At 40.2% G+C, this 19,170-nt stretch overlaps 1 protein-coding gene across 1 annotated transcript in view; it reads right to left on the bottom strand.

The window, feature by feature from the left end:
* Nucleotides 1-19,170, bottom strand: part of IL1RAPL2 (interleukin 1 receptor accessory protein like 2) — a 556,252-nt gene that overhangs the window by 251,381 nt on the left and 285,701 nt on the right. Inside the window, exon 3 of the mRNA XM_032767086.1 lies at nucleotides 3,389-3,662. Coding sequence (XP_032622977.1) covers nucleotides 3,389-3,662 — 274 coding nt within the window. The remainder of the gene's footprint in view (nucleotides 1-3,388; nucleotides 3,663-19,170) is intronic.

Here is a 19,170-nt window from a genome sequence, read left to right as displayed (position 1 = left end):
ACTTCTATCAACTGTGACCTTCATATTCTTGCAAACTAGGTGATCCTGATTAATTATTGTAAAATGCAAACCTCTGCTTAAAAAACAAACCAAACCAAACCTCATCAAATTTTAATTTCAGCTCAATTAATTAAAAAAAATCTTTTACACAGTTTGTGATGTGAAGAGTCCATCACAATAACATTATTATATTTCAGAGTATTACATCTAACCTTATTTTAATGAAATGAAAATAAATTACTATTGCTCTTTGCTCAGATATTTTAAGCTACTTCTAATTTTATAAACAACAAGAGCAAGGATTCATTACCAAATTTTTGGAAGAAACAATAAATTTATTCAAGCAAGAAATGTGGTCTTTTATGTAATAATTACAAGACATAAAGCTGTGAAACACAGTACTCCTACATAAATCTGAAAATAGGGGGAAAAAATCTCTAATTATATAAGAAAGTTTTGGCCTAAGCAGCAAAATTGTAGTACTGACATAGAAGACATTGCTGCCGCGTAATACATTCCAAAAAGCCTGATAGATTGTCTTTATGTCTGGAAGTAAGGCGAACACATTCTTTATTTAAAAAATTGCCCATTTCTTACCGAAACTATTTGTCACATAAATGAACAAAGTGTTCTGAAATCTTCCATATAAAAGTGTGTCCTAGAACTTGAGCTCGTAAGATTTTTGCTAATGTTTGTGTCAAGTTGTCTTGACTATCTTACACGAAAAATGTACATCTCTGCTGAAATATGTAATTCACTGTCTTTACATAACCATTCCATAATGCAACTGTCATAAAAAATAATGGTTCTGTCATTTGTATTATACTAATTACAGGGGTAGCATTACAAAATCAGGATTTGCTAACAGTTAATCACACAACGGTATCAGATCACAGTTCTCTTCTCCACATACAATAGTAAATAACTCTGAAATCTGTTGGCAAATGTTGACTTTCTAATAGTAACCACTATCTTTACATTTAATAGTTTCTGGAAAATATTTCTAAAACAGACACTAAAGTGTCACCACACGTTTGAGAGTTACCACTTAACTGCTAAAGATTCAGATGCAACACAGTTTTGACTTCAAGTAAATATAATCATTTGCTTTGTCTCTTATCTCCAGCTCTGAGGATACAAAGATTGCTCACCAGGCAGGAGCCAACCTACAAGGTTCCTTTTGCAGAACCAGGGGATATATTTGCTATCCACCCAGAACAATGGAGCAGTGGTCCCAACTGAGGCCTTTCAATACTGCTCTCTTATATATGTTTACAATTACTCTTACAATTACTACTGCTAAAAATAGTGTGTGGTGGGTTCATCTTTCGTCCCAGCTAGATGTTAGCCCACAACACAAAACCATCAAAACATCATAGTCCTATATTGCTGGTACCCTCTAGCAGGATCAGAAGCAGACAAAATAAGGTTGAAGCAAGTCAGTAGGCAGATTGGAGCTCTGCAAGTTTCTGGGCTCTTTCCAGTTCTGTTAATCTGCCACCAACATAAGCACGAATGTTCACCAAATGTATGTACAATTTTAAACTACAATGGGTATTAATACATTTTTGAATTACTGTTCAGTGGTTTCAGCCGGGGACTCTCAGTGAATTTCATAGCCAGCTTGATTGAGAAGATAGACTTTATCTTCCATGTCCACAGCATTTTTTTCAGTACTGAAGTCATGTTTGACTCATCCTTTGTAATGGTACTTCATCCTTCTGTGATTAAACAGGATGAATGGAATATGTGCTGAGGGAAAAGTGATGCCACATTTTGGGAGTAATGGCTACATCTTCACGACCATAAGAATTGCCAAAAGGGAAATCTATGTTTCTTGATCATCTCTGTGGCAAATGGGAACTTCTAGATGCTAGCTCCTCCTGACTACAAATGTACTTCTGTTCGCAGACTGTGTCGATTATACATCAACTGAGCTGATCTGTCTTCAACATATAAATCTTCCCCATTTCCCCCTCACAGCGGGTATGATCCTTTGCCCCCTATCCTGCTAACTAAACAAAATCAAGCTCTGATTACCAAATTCTTCAGGAAAGTGCATCAGTTGAGCTTTAATTTTAATCATTTTAAGTTTGATCCAGCACACCTTTTCTCATGTAAATAATTCTTATTTATGTGGGTAACTTCAGTGGGACTACCAGTATAAGTAAGGGTTTTGTAGGATCTACCCCTTTGTTTGTTCCTTGATGCTTTTTATTCCAGACATCGGTTGCTCTTTTTTTTTTTAATTAATATTCTGCTTAAAAGTCAAAATTTTCTATGGAAAGCAGATACTTTCCACAAAAATTTACGTTTTGTTGATACCCCAAGCTTCTGTCAAAAAAGAAGTTGCAACAGACAATTTTCAACCAGCTATAGATTGTTAGGTTTGGACAAAAAGATTCTAGTGCCTTGGGAGTGATCGATAGAGGGCCTGAGACACAGAAGCAGTGAGGCACGCAGGACAGGCGAGACCACCTCAGCAGTATGACCAGAGACATTTCTATTTGTTTGCCTTTGAAGCGATTGTGGAGCAATATTGAAAACATGTACGGTAGTTGTGAAGTCCTTTGTATTTCAAAGTTGAATAAGTTAAAGGAACATTTATGCATTTAAAAAAAAAATCAAAGTGCCTTCCTAGTTTACCCTATAAACATATCTTTAGGACAGGCAGTACTATGCTAGTTAAGGCCCCAAATCAGCAAGCCATCCCTCATCAGCAATGCTCTTAAAAGCATGCTTAACTCAAAACACATGTTTATTGTCCGAACTGATTTACAGTTAAGCATACGCTTATGTGCTTTGCAGAATTGAGGCCTCTGGAGGGACACTAAACATTCGATCAACATGTATTGCTGCACACTAGAATAGACATTTTTCAAAATCAAACAGGACTTTGACTGCCACTTCCACAATGTCAGGGCCATTCAGACCAGGTTATGAGCTGTTAAGCAATTTACAAAAGTTAACTCAGTCGTGGTACCATTAGAAATTATAATGTCTGTCAGTTATGGGATTTGCTCTTGATTTGCCAAACAGCTTTATTTGATCAAAACGTTTGTTTTGGTTTAAGCCTTCAGAACTGAGCTGCTGCCATCTTCCCCCCCCCCCCCTTTTCTTTTTGACTAAGTTAAAAACCTTTGAAAATAGGTCTCGGTGAAGGAAGTGAAGACATATTTAATTATCACTTTTGGAACAAGTAATCATAATTATCTGAGAAACAGTAATTCCAAGATAATGCAATAATCTGACAAACGATCAGGAAAAGAAAGATAATGAGTATATATTAATTGGTAGTACCTTTCAGTCCTGAAATAGCTAAATTTAAGCATTGCCTTAAATAAGAAAAACTATAGAAATGTATTGTTATATTCAACACAATACTCACCTTAAAACACACGTGTAGAATCCACTGTCTTCCAACTCAGCTGAATGAAACCATATTGAATCTTCATCCTTGCTCATCCTAACTTCTGAAAATATAATGGGCTCTTCTAAATCTCCTTTGTTTTTGTACCATATAAGCCTAAGACCGGTGCTTTGGGCCATGCTGTAATTAGTCCTGATATAGCTGTAGAAAAGGGCACATTTCACTCGGACTGGTTCACCTGCCAAAGCCATGTATGTCTTGAGATCCACTGACCAGTCAATGCAACCATCAACTGAAAGGAAAACAATAAAAGAAATATTAGATACAGAGACATTTTTCAAGACAGTGGAGAACCTGTGAAATGCAATAAAAATCAATCAAAAAGAAAAATCTTTATTTTTAAGTCATTGTGAATCATCTGTCAGAATTAACCACAATTGAAGGTTTTCAATAGATTTTAGTTTGACACAAAAAAAATGTGATTTATAGAGTGCATTTTTAGCTCCATTCAGTTCTGTTTCCTCTTTAGAATTTCATTACTTCCACTAACTCTTTAATAAATAGCAAGTGTTTTTACCTTAGCTACTTGAACTGAAAAACCATCTTAGAGTTCTGTAATTAACAAAAATGCATGTTGGCATCTGATCTCAATCCACCCCCTAAACCTCCTCTACTCACCTCTTTTAATAATCTTTGTCACCGTCACAAGGTGCTTTTTCAGCTACCCTGTGAGCTGTGCTGTCTAGCCTGTTTTTATAGTCTCCAGGTCACAAACACACAGTCTTTCTTCTGGGAATTTGTGCCCGATGCTAGGTCACCATTCAGTCCACCCCTTGTGGGATTATGAAGTACAACTGGACCACTGTCCAAATGCAGTCTCCAGGCTGTATTCAGCTCTGGCTCTGGTCTCTGTGCCACTATACCGGTGGTTGGGAGGGGAACCCACCACACTGGGTTCCCAGTGACCTTATAACCAGCAACCCAGGTCTTCTCAGTCCCCATCCCTGCTGCTATTTCACTAGGTTCCATCCTACCCAGCCTCTCTATCTTCTTAGATTTACCAATGGAGCTTATTCTACGCCCTGAAGCTACTTCACCCCCACCTTCTAGTCTCTTACTCCAGGGCAGGATTGAGGGCTTACTTTCCCCCTGGACTTCCTCCTTTTCCCTGACAACCTCCTTCAACCCAGAGTGACTGCAGTCTCCTTGCCCTACAGCCCCCTTCTGTTTTCACCGTCCTGGCTGCATAGTGCTTTTCCAGCCCTTCCCCAGCTAGGCTTCACTCCCAATTAACCCTGGCCCTTCTTGGCTCAGGTGATGCCCTGGCCTCTCAGCTCTTGTTAACCCTATCAGGACTGGTTCGAGGAGCACAACACAGTTGCACAACACAGTTGCAGATGTGACAAAATCCACATCTTTATAATTTTATTTTGAAGTGCATTACACAAGGCTGTTTCTAAGCACTAATTAAGTTGCATGTATATATGAAGTAGGATACATTTACTGTATGCTGTGCAATGCAATCATTCTTAACAGAGCAATGGGGAAGATGTGGCCAGGGTCCTTTTGATGTCAGATTATGTTCTTTGGTTAAAATTTCTTTAAATTGGATTTCCAGGCTCTGTAGCTTTAATAATTCACCTTAAAAAATGCAATTTACTACCACTTCTCAATCTCTTTCACGACAATCTTCTCTAGTAATGGGAAACATTAAAGTCCAAATCCAGCAATTGGTTGCATATGGGCTGATTGCAATCAACAGGGCTTTGCAAGGGCGCAGTAGTCCACAATTTGCTGCTTGATGCCTAACGTAGGTACATTGGATCAAAAATTTATCCTTTATGTAATTCCATTGACTTCAATAGGATTACATCAAGATGGATATCATTCACAGGCTAGCTGGTATATATCCTCAACTGATATATTTCAGGGTAGATCCATTGACTTCCGTGTAGCCATACTGATTTTCATCAACCGAAGGCCTATGTTTTGTAACTATGTGTCCTCTTTCTGTGTGTATCCAATACCCATCGCTATACAGTAAATGTTAATTTCTTTCATTTACTTTGCCAGCTATTCTTTATTTCATGCATACCTCTAATTGCTCTGACACATTAACTATTATTTTTTCATTACCTTTCTAAAGGAATGTACAAAGCCATTTCTCAAATTGTTTATTTGCCAGGATCTCAAAACGAGTCCATGAGGTTTGGATCAGTTAATAATTCTATCATTGATGCATGAGCCAGAAAATATTCTAGTATGTTGGTTCAGCAAAGCTGACCACAGTAAAAATAAATAGACCCTTATGACTCTGAATACACACAAAGCATATCAGGTAAGTAAGAAGATCACATTCTTACAGTCTCATTTTTCAGAGGAGAGTCACAATTTAAAGGTACTAGGAAAAGGTTTACACTTAGAACTTAGTCCAAATCTGAAAATGCAGCTTCTGAAACTGAATTTTGAAGGTTTTTGGGTTTTTTAGCTCTTTCTGTCAAGACATTTTCAATTACTTTTATCCTGTCTCTCAGCACTTCCATGTCCACTAGCTCCTCACTGAACAACTGAAACAAACATTAAGCATCCTTTAACTCTACCTTAACAATTCATATATTTTCCATTTTCACTTGGAGGCATATTTTCCCTTTTTGATTATTTCTCCCTCTCTCTCTTATTCTAAATTGAAAGTTGAAGTTAGTTTGACTCTGCAAAGTACATTAGAATAATGCAGTGTGCATGAAAGACACTATAGACTCAAGTGGTAGTTCATAGCCAAGTTACAAAGGAAGAAGACTGGCTAAGACTTACCTACAGCAGCTACTAGTATAATAATCTGGAGACACTATGGGACAGATCCTCAGCTGGTATCAGTATTATTTATTATTTGTATTACTGAAGCACCGAGGAACCCCAATCATATACCAAGACCCCATTGTGCTAGGTTGCTGTCCATACAGAGAACAAAAAGACAATCCTTGCTCCAAAGAGCTTACAATTTAAGTATGTCAGACAACAGATAGATGTAGACAGACAAGTACAAAGAAACAATAAGCTAGTGGGAGGCATTATGGCCTAGTGGAGAGACCTGTAGAGTGGGATTTGGGAGACCTGGATTATGTTCCATTATGGGAATAATGATACTGACTTCTTTTGTAAAACATCTTGCGATCTATGGATGAAAATGCTATATAAGAGCTATTATTATTAAAACAATATTGTCTCACTATTGGTCATAAATTTGTTATAGCTCCAGAGAAGCCAATGGTGCTCCGACAGTTTACACCAGCTCAGGCTCTGGGAATCAAAAGGAAAAGGAAAGCAAAATACAGTTTACACTAGACTCATTTTGTTCTCTAATTTTATCCAAATACAACACAGAACAAACCTGCAGCTGGGCTCAGATTAGTTGGACACCAGAAGCAGTAGTGATCAGACTAGTCGGACACCAGAAGCAGTAGTGATCAGACTAGTCAGACGCCAGAAGCAGCAGGGGAAGGGGAGATGTCTGTGCATGTGACACATCATGCCATTGTTTCTGCCCACGTGGGGGTTCTTCGGTTCGTTTCCTTGGCTAGATAGCCAACTAGCTTAAAGGAGCATTCCATTAGATGCTAATTATGGAGAGCAGAGAGATGTCAAGAACTGAGTGAAAATGAGGTAATGATTTATAATAGGGCTTCTAACATTTGATGACATTTAGAAAAAAAATCTTGCAGTGAGCATGGACTAAATCTTAATTATTGAAGAAAGACTAATCAAACAGAAGATGACTTTTTCCCCCCAACTATTTTTCCTCTTGTTAAAAAGCATAATCAAGAATGCTTCCTCTTATGTAGCCGGGGAGGCTAAAATCTAGGTCAGGCTGCCTAAGCTTATGTGTAGCTGGAATTTTTCTCCTTTCTCTGCTGTCAATCACTGAAGTGTATGAATTGTTAGATTAATCTGGAGCATTCTCAAAGCTGTTATTAGAAATGACCCATTGCATAATACAGCATCCAACTCCTGCTAAGGTGGAGTTGGATGCTCTATTATCATGAACTAAGTTTGCCATCATTTGTGTCGGGCTTGCTCTCACTATGTGGTATGTTCACGGCAGTGAGGAGAAAAAAAATGAATGATAATAAAGAAAAGCCAGGAAAGGCGCTGTGCTATATAATAAATGTATATGACATGTATTCTTTCCAACCCAATAATCTACCGCTTCTTAAGAAGGGCCTCATCTAAAGCCCATTCAAGTCAATGGTAAACATGCTACGCAGGTGCATTTTAGATATTTGCTGTACAAAAATAAAGAGAGTTAGTTAAAATATCTTTTCAGCATTCAGAGCAGTGAGCGTACACTGAGAGCACAACAAATGCTGTATATTACCTTTCACAGAGCGCCAGTGACATGCACTGAAACTACAAACTATGCCTTCCAGTACAGTCCTATTTTCCATTCATAAAATAATAAACATGAATTACAAGGGTCTCATATGGGCTGATCACAGTCTAGCCATTTACCTAGTCTCAAGTCTCTTCTGAGGAGCTGGACCTGCTGCATGCTGATTCCATGTTCCACAGAGAACATGGCTCTAAAGGCCCATAATTAGGGCTGGTTTCCTGTTGCGGAGGCTGCCTCCCCTACTGCTCCTCTGGAACTGATCACTTGCCAAAACCAGTCTCTTTCCCACCAGGTGAGGTGAGGGCCTTTTAAAGATCACTTAGTCTGGTACAGCATTTCCTACTTCTACATGGAACAGTCTCTGGCACGAAAAATAGAGGAGGGAAGAGTGTGGCCTGTTTGGAATGACAATTTAATAGCTTTTCTGGTTTACTTTAAACAAGGGAAACACTTGTGGACAGAAGAAAGGGAGTAGAGGAGAGTTGAGCTCCAACAGTTCCATGAGTCAAATCAATTTCTTCCACTTCCCATTGCAATATCCTACACAATGCACTACATTAGTCAGTGTTGGCTGGCTATATGTTAGATCTGATTTAAGTCAATTTTCCGCAAGCGCCAATTCAGGGAATGGAAGTCAATGAGAGATGAAAGACACGAGCTATTATTCCAAATTCTCTCTCATGTAGGTGATACTGTTTTATCGTCTTTTAAATAATAAAGCAAATTTTATTTCTGTTTCATTTCCTGTCCCTTCCAGAACTGAGCAGTAATCCCTAATGCATGCATGCAGGCCTAATGGAGTTTGCCATCTAATTTTCACTGGCTTTCAATGGTATTTGACACCTGAACCCCTTAGAGTTCTCTGAAGATCCCAGCTCTAGTTGCTCCTCTAGTGAAATTGTTTACAGACCAGATCCAATCAACATAGCCTAATGTTATCCCCATAATGAAGAACTGGATGACGCCTTCAATAGTGAAGTGAAAGGGAAGACTTTAAATATATACAGTGAATTACAAATCAACTTTGCTGCCAACAATTTCCTGTATTTCTGTGCTAGCAATCATCCTACAATGTGTATTGAATTTCCTCCATTTTCTAGTAATTTAACATGATTGTTATTTTAAATATACCTAATGGTCTAGGGAATCTGGGTGCATTTTACATGAACCATAATAATTTATGAGCAATTATAGAAGAGCATGTACATAGTCTCTGAGTAATTTGTCTTTCTGCTTCCTGTCATGATAAATAATTTTTGCATTGTGAATCTGCCTGTAATCATTTTTGTAAGGTCCTGTCATGCAGAGGATTCTTATACACGTCTGTCTACCTAGTTATCTGAAATCTAATTTTAAATTCAAGTAAACTAAAAAATAAATAAAAAGAATGAACTAGCTAATTTACTGCATTTGTTATTGCTCACACACTAATGCAGTACAGAAGAAAACTACACATTTGACTTTAATTATTTGGTAAGAACAACATTCTTCTGAAATAAAAGTAATATTTTTAATTACTAGTTGCATTATAACTAGTGTCTGAAGCCCCCAGCCAACAATGGGAACCATTTTGCTTGGGGCTTATGATGGGGTTCTGGAGGCCTCAGAATCCCACCACACCCATCCCAGAAAGAAGCTGTGGAGCTAAATCCTCCAAGAGGCCTAGATAGACTGTGCAGGAGGCAGCCAATCACGGAAAGGCGGGAGGGAGAAGCCAATCAGAGGGTTGCAGAGCCATGTAAAAGAAGATGCAGAGCCAGAGACAGGCAGTTCCTTGCTGGCACCAGAGGAGTGCAGATGGTGCTCCTGGCTAGCTGAAGGGAACCATTGAACCAAGGATACAGCAGTTGCTAGCAGTCACTAGGGGAGCAAGAAGGAGATCCAGGCTGGCTGCTGGGACTTGCTGTATGTCCTGCAATAAAGGTGAAGGGGCTGTGGGGAAGTGATCCAGGGAACTGAAAGCAGTTTAGTTAAAGGGACGTGGCAGCATGTGGCTTCTATTCTTAGGTCCCTGGGCTGGGACCTGGACTAGTGGGTCGGTCCAGGCCCGCCCCCTCCAATAAGCCACTGGGGAAGTGACCTACAATTGAACAGTGATAACCGTCCTGAAGTAGATCTGAACTGTTAAGAGGCTGCTCTGGAGAGTTGGGGTTAGAACAGACCAAAGTGGGTGACGAGTCTCTAGGGAGAAGCCCTGGGGACCCAGCCCCCAACCAGGGTCAGGAGCACTTAAAGACTTTGTTGCACTAATACCCCGGAAGGGGTCTGTTTGAGTTGTTCCATACAGACTGTGTGACTTGGATGGAGAGCTGAGTCACTAGAACAGGGATCGGCAACCTTTGGCACACGACCCACCAGGGAAATCCGCTGGCAAGCCAGGCTGCTTTGTTTACCTGCATGTCCACAGGTTTAGTCAATGGCAGTTCCTGAGGGACGTACTGGCCGCCGCTTCCAGCAGCCCCCATTGGCCTGGGATGGCGAACTGTGGCCAGTAGGAGCTGCGATCGGCTGAACCTGTGGACATGCAGGTAAACAAACCGGCCTGGCCTGCCAGCGGATTTCCCAGGGGGGCTGCGTGCCAAAAGTTGCCGATCCCTGAGCTAGAAGCTGCCAGAAGTGGTCACTGCAGACTAAAGAGGTGCACCTGAACAAGGAGGTGCTCATGAGAGATGAGTGCCACCCTGTTACAGGGCTGTATCGATACATAGAGAGATGTTATCCCTGCCTCAAAGAGTTTACAATTTAAATAGACAAAAGGCGGGAGGGAAAACAGAGAAGGGACGTGACTAGTCCCAGGATTTTAGAAGATGCTATTTAAGAGGAAGTATTCTGTGCACTGAGGAACTTGGGCTTTGGGTTGTACAGCTTGAGAACAACCCATCTTAAAGCTCCTTTGTTGAAGAACAGCAAACATAGCTATGATCAGTGAAATTACAAGTAGCCGATCAAGAGCTAAAGGGGAAAAGGAAAGAGTGACAACAAAAGGCTTCACTGGTGGCATTTAAGAGCATTCAAGAGTGCCTTTTTCAGAGGAGAGGTGCCAGTCCAGACATGTCAAGCAGTGAGGAAAAGAGGAGGAAACACAATAGCCGAGCGATAGAAATCAGTGATGTTTCTTTTCTATGCAGCATGGGTCAGACGTGATTTAATGAGCTACAGTTCGATGCTATTTTTATTTCAAGTAATATTGGCTTTAATTCTGACTATAGTCTCATCTGAAATTGCATTTCAACAGAAAGGGACACAAATACAATAAATGAAAAAAACATATCCCTATAAGATGATTATTTTTAGAGATCCACCTTCTATGCTTCTTAGGGAAAAAAAGTACCTTTGCTAGGATTAGAGTTGGGTCAATTATGCAAAAGTTCTTTTTTAACAACCTATTTGAATTTAAAATTGAATAATCATTTTTATTAGTAGTATGATAGTCCAAGGAGTCCAGGTCTGGATCAGAACCCTCCTTGTTCTAGGTGATGTACGAACAGAAAACCAAAACACAGTCCTTACCCCCCAAAAGCTTGGAGCTCACTTGTGCTCACCCCCATTTGTGTATAACTGAGCAACTGAGTTTTACTGGTACAACTGTCTGTGAATCTCAAACGGTGCAAATGCTGCGAAATTCCAACGCTGCGGCATTCAGAAAGAATGCACTTTAATTTCACACATGCAAGTGTTCACATTGAGTGAGATTGTACAGTCAGTCAATCAGGGCACAGAAATGGACACATCTGCCCAGACAGGGTGGCTGAAATTTTTTTTCATCTAAAACGTCACATTTGAACACAAAGGACCAAAATTTACATAAAAGACTTTGGAGAAGTTTAATTCTAGTTTTTGACAAGAGAACAAACCATAAGAATGCAAAACTACTCACATTCCTAATATTAATGCTCAGTCTAGAAAAGAGAAATATTTTACATTTGTCAGATAAAATTGGAATAATTAGTATGTTTGAAAAAATTGTTCTGTGCTTGTAGATACACATACATAGCACAAGCAGAAAGAGAAGCTGGATAATTGTTCGGAGGAGCCTCTACACTAGTAACAGGAGAGAGAAATAAATGCTAAATACATCAACATATTAGTCTTTTAGATGATCACATTAAACACATAAGGAAAAGACGACAGTAATGAAATGTTTTAAGTGGCCACAAAAGGAATCTGTCAAAATAAGTTGCCCAATAATGACAGTCCTTAGTTAAAGTTCAAACACAATTTTATGGGGGCTACTTAATATGATTGTTTAAGTCTGGTAATTGCTGTAGGAAGTGGTCTTTATATTTATGGAGTGAAGAGCTGCTAGAGATATGGGATTACCTATCATAAAACGAGAGAGACCTGAGAGGGAAAAATATATAGGGCCTGATTTTTCGAAGGTGTTGAATCCAGGGGGTCAGGGAACAAAATAAAATAAAGCAAATTTTCCTTTCAGGGAAATTCTAACGAAATGAAAGTGTTTGACATTTCCAACGAAAACTCAATTTCAAAGAAATCAAACACTTCCTGCAAAATTAGCATAACTGAAAACCAAGTTCCATGTTGGTTAAAAATTTGAGAGAAATTTTTCAACCAGCCTTTGTGCTGAAGACCCAAAATTCCATTTGGGGTTGTAAAAGACACAGTGTCCTGGGTCCAAATGAGGAGGCAGCCTCCTTTCTGTGCCTACTCTGCCCCCACCTATGCAATCACGCAGGGCTAGGAGCGATCTAGTCTTTTATGCAACATGCTAAAGGCAGCACATATTAGACACACATGACCAATTTGAAAATCAAAGTCCAGCTTTGGAGGATCACTGAATTCTCGGCTTCCGGGAGTTGTGCATATTCATGAGATCCGAACTTGGAAATTTCTTTTGAAAAATAAAATATAGCAGTAGGGTCAGCAGACGTTACTGGCCAAGGACATTTTTTACAGTAGCACTTGTCAGATCTGTTGGGCAAATTGATGGCTCCGATGCCAGCTTTTCACACGGCATTTTATCACAGGGATTTTCAAGAATACTTGCTGATGGAGAGAAAAGCCAATGGGAACTGGCAGGTAAAAGTGTACCTGAGACAGGGAGCTCGGAAATACATTGTGTTGTGGAAAGGGAATCTCTGGCTGATCTCATAACAATCTCTTCTTCTTCTTCTAAATCAGATGTTCTGGAGACAGATCGACCTGAACTGAACTCTCCTTCTGACTCTGTGCTGTTGGCTTTGAGCTGATTTGTATCCTTAGCAATGAAAAGAAAAAAAAAAAAAAGAGAGCCAAAAAGCAGCAGTTTAAAATGCAGATCTGCATCCCAAATTACAGATGGGATGGTTTTGATCTTGTAATCAGTTCCCAATTTGGTATGTTAAAATAAATGGGAGAGAGGTTAGAGCTTATGGATGTATAGCTGGTTGTTTTAAAATATTTAGTTTAATGGCTCACCTCTGTATGGCCGACACAACATTATCAAACAATGTAAAAGGCACACTGAGAACTACACAACTATACAAATAGGTCACCTAGAAATAAGGGACTGTGTTTTATTTCCTTATGTTTTTGTATACTTTCTGAAGTCCCCAAAGTGACTCAGGAGCGCAGGTTCAAATGACTGAGTCTATTCAAAGCCCAGTTTTGAGTCCCCTCTGTAATTTTCTAAAATAACGTCTTTCCACCAGATATTTCCTTTCTGTACTGTATGCCTAAAGAAGGATTTGATTTGATTTTGGAAGGTATCACAATAATCAGACACACCGTGTTGGAGCGATGAGACCCAGAACTATTTTTAAAACACAAATGTATTGCCCAGGCCAGGGCCAGGCCAAGGGCCAGCTCCAGGGGTTTTGCTGCCCCCAAAAACTTATTAAAAAAAAAAAAAAAAAAAAAAAAAAAAAGGGCAATCGCAATCTGCGGCAATTCAGTGGGAGGTCCTTCGCTCTGAGCAGGAGCGAGGGACCCTCCACCGAATTGCTGCCGAATAGCTGAAAGTGCCGACCTGCTCCGGAGTTGCCGCCCCAAGCACCTGCCTGATAAGCTGGTGCCCAGGACCGGCGCTAGGGTTTTGAGCGCCCTAGGCGACAGCAATTTCACTGCCCCGCGCGCTGGTTCCACGGGAGCTGCCTGCCGCCCCCTCCGGCAGTGACCTGACCCAGGGGACACCCTGGACTCCTAGCTGCTGTGGCGGCGCCCTGACCCAGGGGACACCCTGGGCTCCCAGCTGCCGTGGCGGCGCCCTGGCCCAGGGTTAGAGCACCTCCACAGCAGCCAGCAGCCCGGGGTTTCCCTGGGCCAGGGGACCCCTTGGGCTGCCGGCTGTCATGGCGGCGCCCTGACCCAGAGGACACCCTGGGCTGCTGGCTGCCACTGCGGCGGCCTGACCCAGGGTCAGAGCGCCTCTGCGGCAGTCGGCAGCCCGACTCCCTCTCTGTCCGAGCAGCAGTGGCTGCTCAACCATTTAAAAAAAATTGGGGGGCGCTTTTTGGCGCCCCCAAATCTCGGTGCTCTAGGCAACCGCCTAGTTCGCCTAAATGGTTGCACTGGCCCTGCTGGTGCCTGGAGCCAGCCGTGGCCCAGGCTCTGTTCACACATAACTAATAGAGCACATTCTTCACAATGAAAAAACGATCCTATCAATATAGCATCTTGTTCCGTTTACAGAACCTCCCTGCCTTGACTGGATGAACAACCAAAATTTCCAGTGAGAAAACTGAAGTTGCTTTCCACAAACTAGATCTCAAATGTTCATGGAAAGCATATTCCAAAGCAGGGCAAACATGGCTGAAGGGACTTCAATAAACAATCTGAATGAATATTTTATGAATATATTTTTGCATTATTCACCCAGCTCTAGTCCAGAAATGACTTACTATAAAACTTCAAGCTGGTTTATTACAAAAATCTTCAATCATCCGTTTCTTTTAACTGAATTAGAGTGCACAACTTTTTATTTTAGACATTGAATTCTAACACCTGGGGCACAACATGAGGCTCATTAGGTATCTTTGAATTTTTATGAGATGCCTGGCTGAGATGCCACCTATCATAATTTAAAATTTCATTTTGAAGAAGCCTTTAGTATTCTTCATTCTAAAGACAGCTTTCAGCATGTCAAGTGATCACTAGTGACTCAGTCCTGAAAAGGAATCCATGAAGGAGCACAGTCATATCTGATCTAAAATTGGGACAAGCCAATCCAGACCATGAGTCAAGACTGATTTCAATAGAGAGGTCCCAAGAATCTCTCTATAGATTTTTGTAATAGTCTAATAAAAATAAACAGTCCAGGAGAATCCTATTGAAAATGGGCTACCAGCACATGAGGGAGTAAAAAAATCCTCCAAGCTATATAATTGCATATACATTATCATCAATGTATCTAAGTGCTTTGCAACCGTTCATGGATTTTATCCTCCCTGCACCCCTAAGAGGCGGGGAAATATTATCCCCATTTCACAAAGGGGGAATTGAGACACGGGAAAGATTAAGCGACTTGCTCAAAGTCGCAAAAAAAAAGTCTGTGGCTGAGTTTGGAATTGAACCTGGGTTTCCTGAATTCTCTGGCCAATAGCCTTTCCAGTGGATCAGCCTTCTTCCCCAGCAAGGCCACAGGCAGAAACCTTATAGGGCAGGTACTGCAGCCCTGAGGCTTCTGCTCAAGCTTCTGAGCCTCTGCTCCACAGTTTGGCCAAGTCTGATTGTGTAGCTACAAAATAAAAATCTGTCTATGCTTCATAATCAGTATGTCCATGTAATGCATCAGTATAGTCAGAATTGCTTGTGAGACCTTTCTCTGCAATACGTAAACTAGAGCTGGTAGAGCTGGTCAATTCTGAAAAGTTATTTTGCTTGTTGCTGGCAAACGGGCTTTTCTGAGAATTAAAATTTTCATGAAAAAAATCACTTTTGAATTTTCCTTTGAAAAAAATGAAAATGATTTTTTTTCCTTCCCCACTCCTCCGGCTTTCCTCCCTGCCCATAAACACTTTTTCAATGACACAACTGTTTAAGAAATTAAGAGAGAGTTGGGGAGGAAAAAACAGGGGGAAAAATTGAATCCAAATGTTTTCAAAACTGAAAAATTTGATAAAAAGCAGTCACAAAAATGAATAAAGGAAAAATTGTCCTGTTTTCTAAACCAGCAAAATAAAAGTGATACCAAACTTTTCCACCAATATTTACCCCTTTTTACTAACTCTGTGTGAAACTAAAAGGACAAAGATCAGTTCTGAAGAAGTCCGTAGAATCACCCTGGGTAATTTATCCCAAAATGTAAATTTAAGCAAATGTGGTAAAGATAATTCCTCACTCAATCTGCCCAACCATCTCTTTGCTGCTTTTATGCGCACTAACATCACTGGCCAAACTAGAGAGAGATGCTAATATTTCTTGTATTCTTTTCCAGAGTAAAAGAAAGGGTGATCAGAGCAATTGTAAGGACCAGATGAACCATAAAAACAAAACAAAAAACACAGAGAAAATAAGAACAGCAGCCTGAAAATATTCAAGTGTCGTTAAGAATAGAAACTGTCTGACTGAAAACTCCAGGCAAAGTTCAATACCAGGGAATGTACGCTTATACCTGGAGGTGTAGACAATTATTTTTTGTAAGTGTTGCTAACTGTATGACGTCCCTTTATGCAGATCCTCTGCACTAGATTTGATATTCTCCAGCCAGTCACATGAACCCAGGGAGGAGCGGTTCATTTGACCCATTTCAGTTTGTTGGCATTATACAAACTTTGGAAACAAAGCTGAATTCATTTCAATAATTGATGAGCCTCTTTCCATTAGAGTCCCTTTGAATAACCTTACTGAAGGTAAAGCAAATGGAAACTTAGGTCCCAGATCAGGTTGCTGCAGTCTCAAGTAATCACACAATTAGGAAGCTCCATATACACTGCCTACTATTCTGAGCAGGAAACAATACAGTCCCAGAGAGCGGGTAATAATAAGAATTTAAAATGAGAGGAGAGTGAAACTATTAATTTCCTTGTCTCCTGGGGCAGAGGGACTATTCTTTATGCAACTAATCAGTTTATTTTCTATTTCTCTTTGGAGTGTATGATAGTTTGAGTTGAATCATCATTCGGGGTAGAGCATGTTCCCCTGGAACCTGGATTATGGTAGGGAGGCATATTCCCTGTTGAATATATGGGACCAAAAATTCACATTTGGTGTAACTCCATTGCCTACCTAGGGGAAACCTTCAGTGGCATAGATCCACTATCATGGCTTTTACGCCACCTCTGTCCTGATCTGGGAGGAAACAGGGATGAGTTGGAGGGAGCCAGGGATCCATGACTGTTGGAACAGCTTATGCCGTTTGTCTAATCCCTTTATTGAGGGCTTGTGAGCATTCTGCTCCACTTAAGCCTTATGGATCAGCAACATGGTGTTTGTGGACACGGTAGAAAATGTTAGTCAGCTATGCAGCAGGACACCTGTTCGTCAGCATTTGTTCTAATCCCAAATTCCTGTTCAGTCCAATCACATTCAGGTCCTTTACGAGTTATTTGTAAACATTCATGTATATGGATTGCTGTTCAGAGGAATGCTTGGGAAATGGTTAATTCTTCAGATGACAACCCATATCTGCATGGGAACAAAGTTATTCATTTTTCATTATGTCCTATATGTTGCTTATTATCACTATTCCTTATTCTCCTGCTTTAAAGGTTTCAGCCATCCAACCAGGGAGTGGAAACAATACCATGTGACCTAGGCAACCAGTCCCGTATCAGTAGGTAGGGTGAACACTTTGGATTAACAATTTTCATCCTGTACATTCACAAACTATTTGGTGAATATTTGGGGAAAACAAATACATGAGTTGAAATTAGGATCTGTTCATGAACAGGAAAAAACCCCAGAGGTTATATTCATCTGAATTTATTTGCGATGAGTAATTCAGCTAACTCCAGTCCTTTTCCTTGTCACTAAGCATTTGACTTTGAATCTTTAATCACACTTACAATTTTACTGTTGTTCATGCCATTCCTTCCATCATCTGGCAGAGATAATTTCAGTGGCAGTCAGACAATTAGCATTTCCACTCGCATGACAGGTAGACCTTTGCTTGAAAAGGTGATGACCCAAGATCCAACCTAAGTTGTAATTTTCTCTCTCATTTCAATCCATTAGCTGTATCTATGCAGTAGAATTTAAATCTGAAATTCCCTTTCACAGCGACAGAACATGTATAATTTCATTTCCTAGGACTGAACACTTACAAATCAAAGCAATATTAGCCTTTATTGGACAATAGGGAACGGAATTGTTAGAGGATTATTTGTTCAAAAAGTAAATACCAATAATGTGTTCTAAACACACAAGTGGCTTCAGAATAAGACAGAGAAGATGTTACAAATTTAACAAATACACAAGTTTCACATACATAAAATTATTCCAATTATAAGACATTATATTATTATTAAAATGTATGGTAGGAAATATGAAGGAAAATTACTGTGGAAAATGATGTTTCTGTATTGTCATGAAACATTTCAAAATACAGGCCTATATAAAAGCTGTATCCGCCAACCTACAGTGTAATTTTATGTTCTGTAGCCAATGTATCTTTTCCATTTACAAAATATGGTCAGTACATTTCCGAATATATTTTTCTTTAAAGTATGATATAGGTTGTACCATTAAGTATTTGTCTGTAGTGAACACTACAGCATCAGCTCTCAAACTTGCAATAGGTATATTGTACTTTGGTGCGTACTGCACCTTTAAATGTCTAAGAATTCTACCTGTGCTGAGACGGTGGCCATTTTGTTCTCAAGATGGCAGCAGTTTGTTACAAAAGGACACACTAAGGCTATGTCTACCCTGTGAGCTAGGAGTGAAAGTCCCGTGCTCATACACACATACTTGCGCTAACCTCGGTCAGCCTGAGTATAACTAGCAGTGTAGCTGGGATAGCACAGGTAGCGGTAGTAGGAGCCACAGATTAGGCATGCGGAGTACAGACCTACCTACAACCAGTGGGTGTGTACTCAGCTGCCACTACCCATGCTCCTGCGGCTACACTGCTAGTCATACTCACCTAGTCCATAAGAGCTAGCTCAAGGACATGTACATAAGCAGGGGAATCATACTTCTAGCATGTGGTGCAGACATAACCAACCATTCACAGTGCCCTCTCTTGTGGATACTTATGTTCCTTCTTGTTGTTTTCCTTAATCTAAATTAAAAACCTTTCAAACTTAAGTACACAGATGCTTTATGGATATGAAAAAAAACCCCAATCTGTACTGGTTTGGACAATTACTACAGAGCAACAACTGTTGCCTTTCGTGTCAAGTATCAGAGGGGTAGCCGTGTTAGTCTGGATCTGTGAAAGCAGCAGAGAATCCTGTGGCACCTTATAGACTAACAGAGGTTTTGGAGCGTGAGCTTTCGTGGGTGAATACCCACTTCGTCAGACGCAGGTAGT

The sequence above is a fragment of the Chelonoidis abingdonii genome, chromosome 8, assembly GCF_003597395.2.
Source record: "Chelonoidis abingdonii isolate Lonesome George chromosome 8, CheloAbing_2.0, whole genome shotgun sequence".
NCBI classification, from domain to species: Eukaryota; Metazoa; Chordata; order Testudines; family Testudinidae; genus Chelonoidis; species Chelonoidis abingdonii.
The sequence above is the reverse complement of the archived record's forward strand: the minus strand, read 5'-3'. Positions and strand labels throughout refer to the sequence as shown.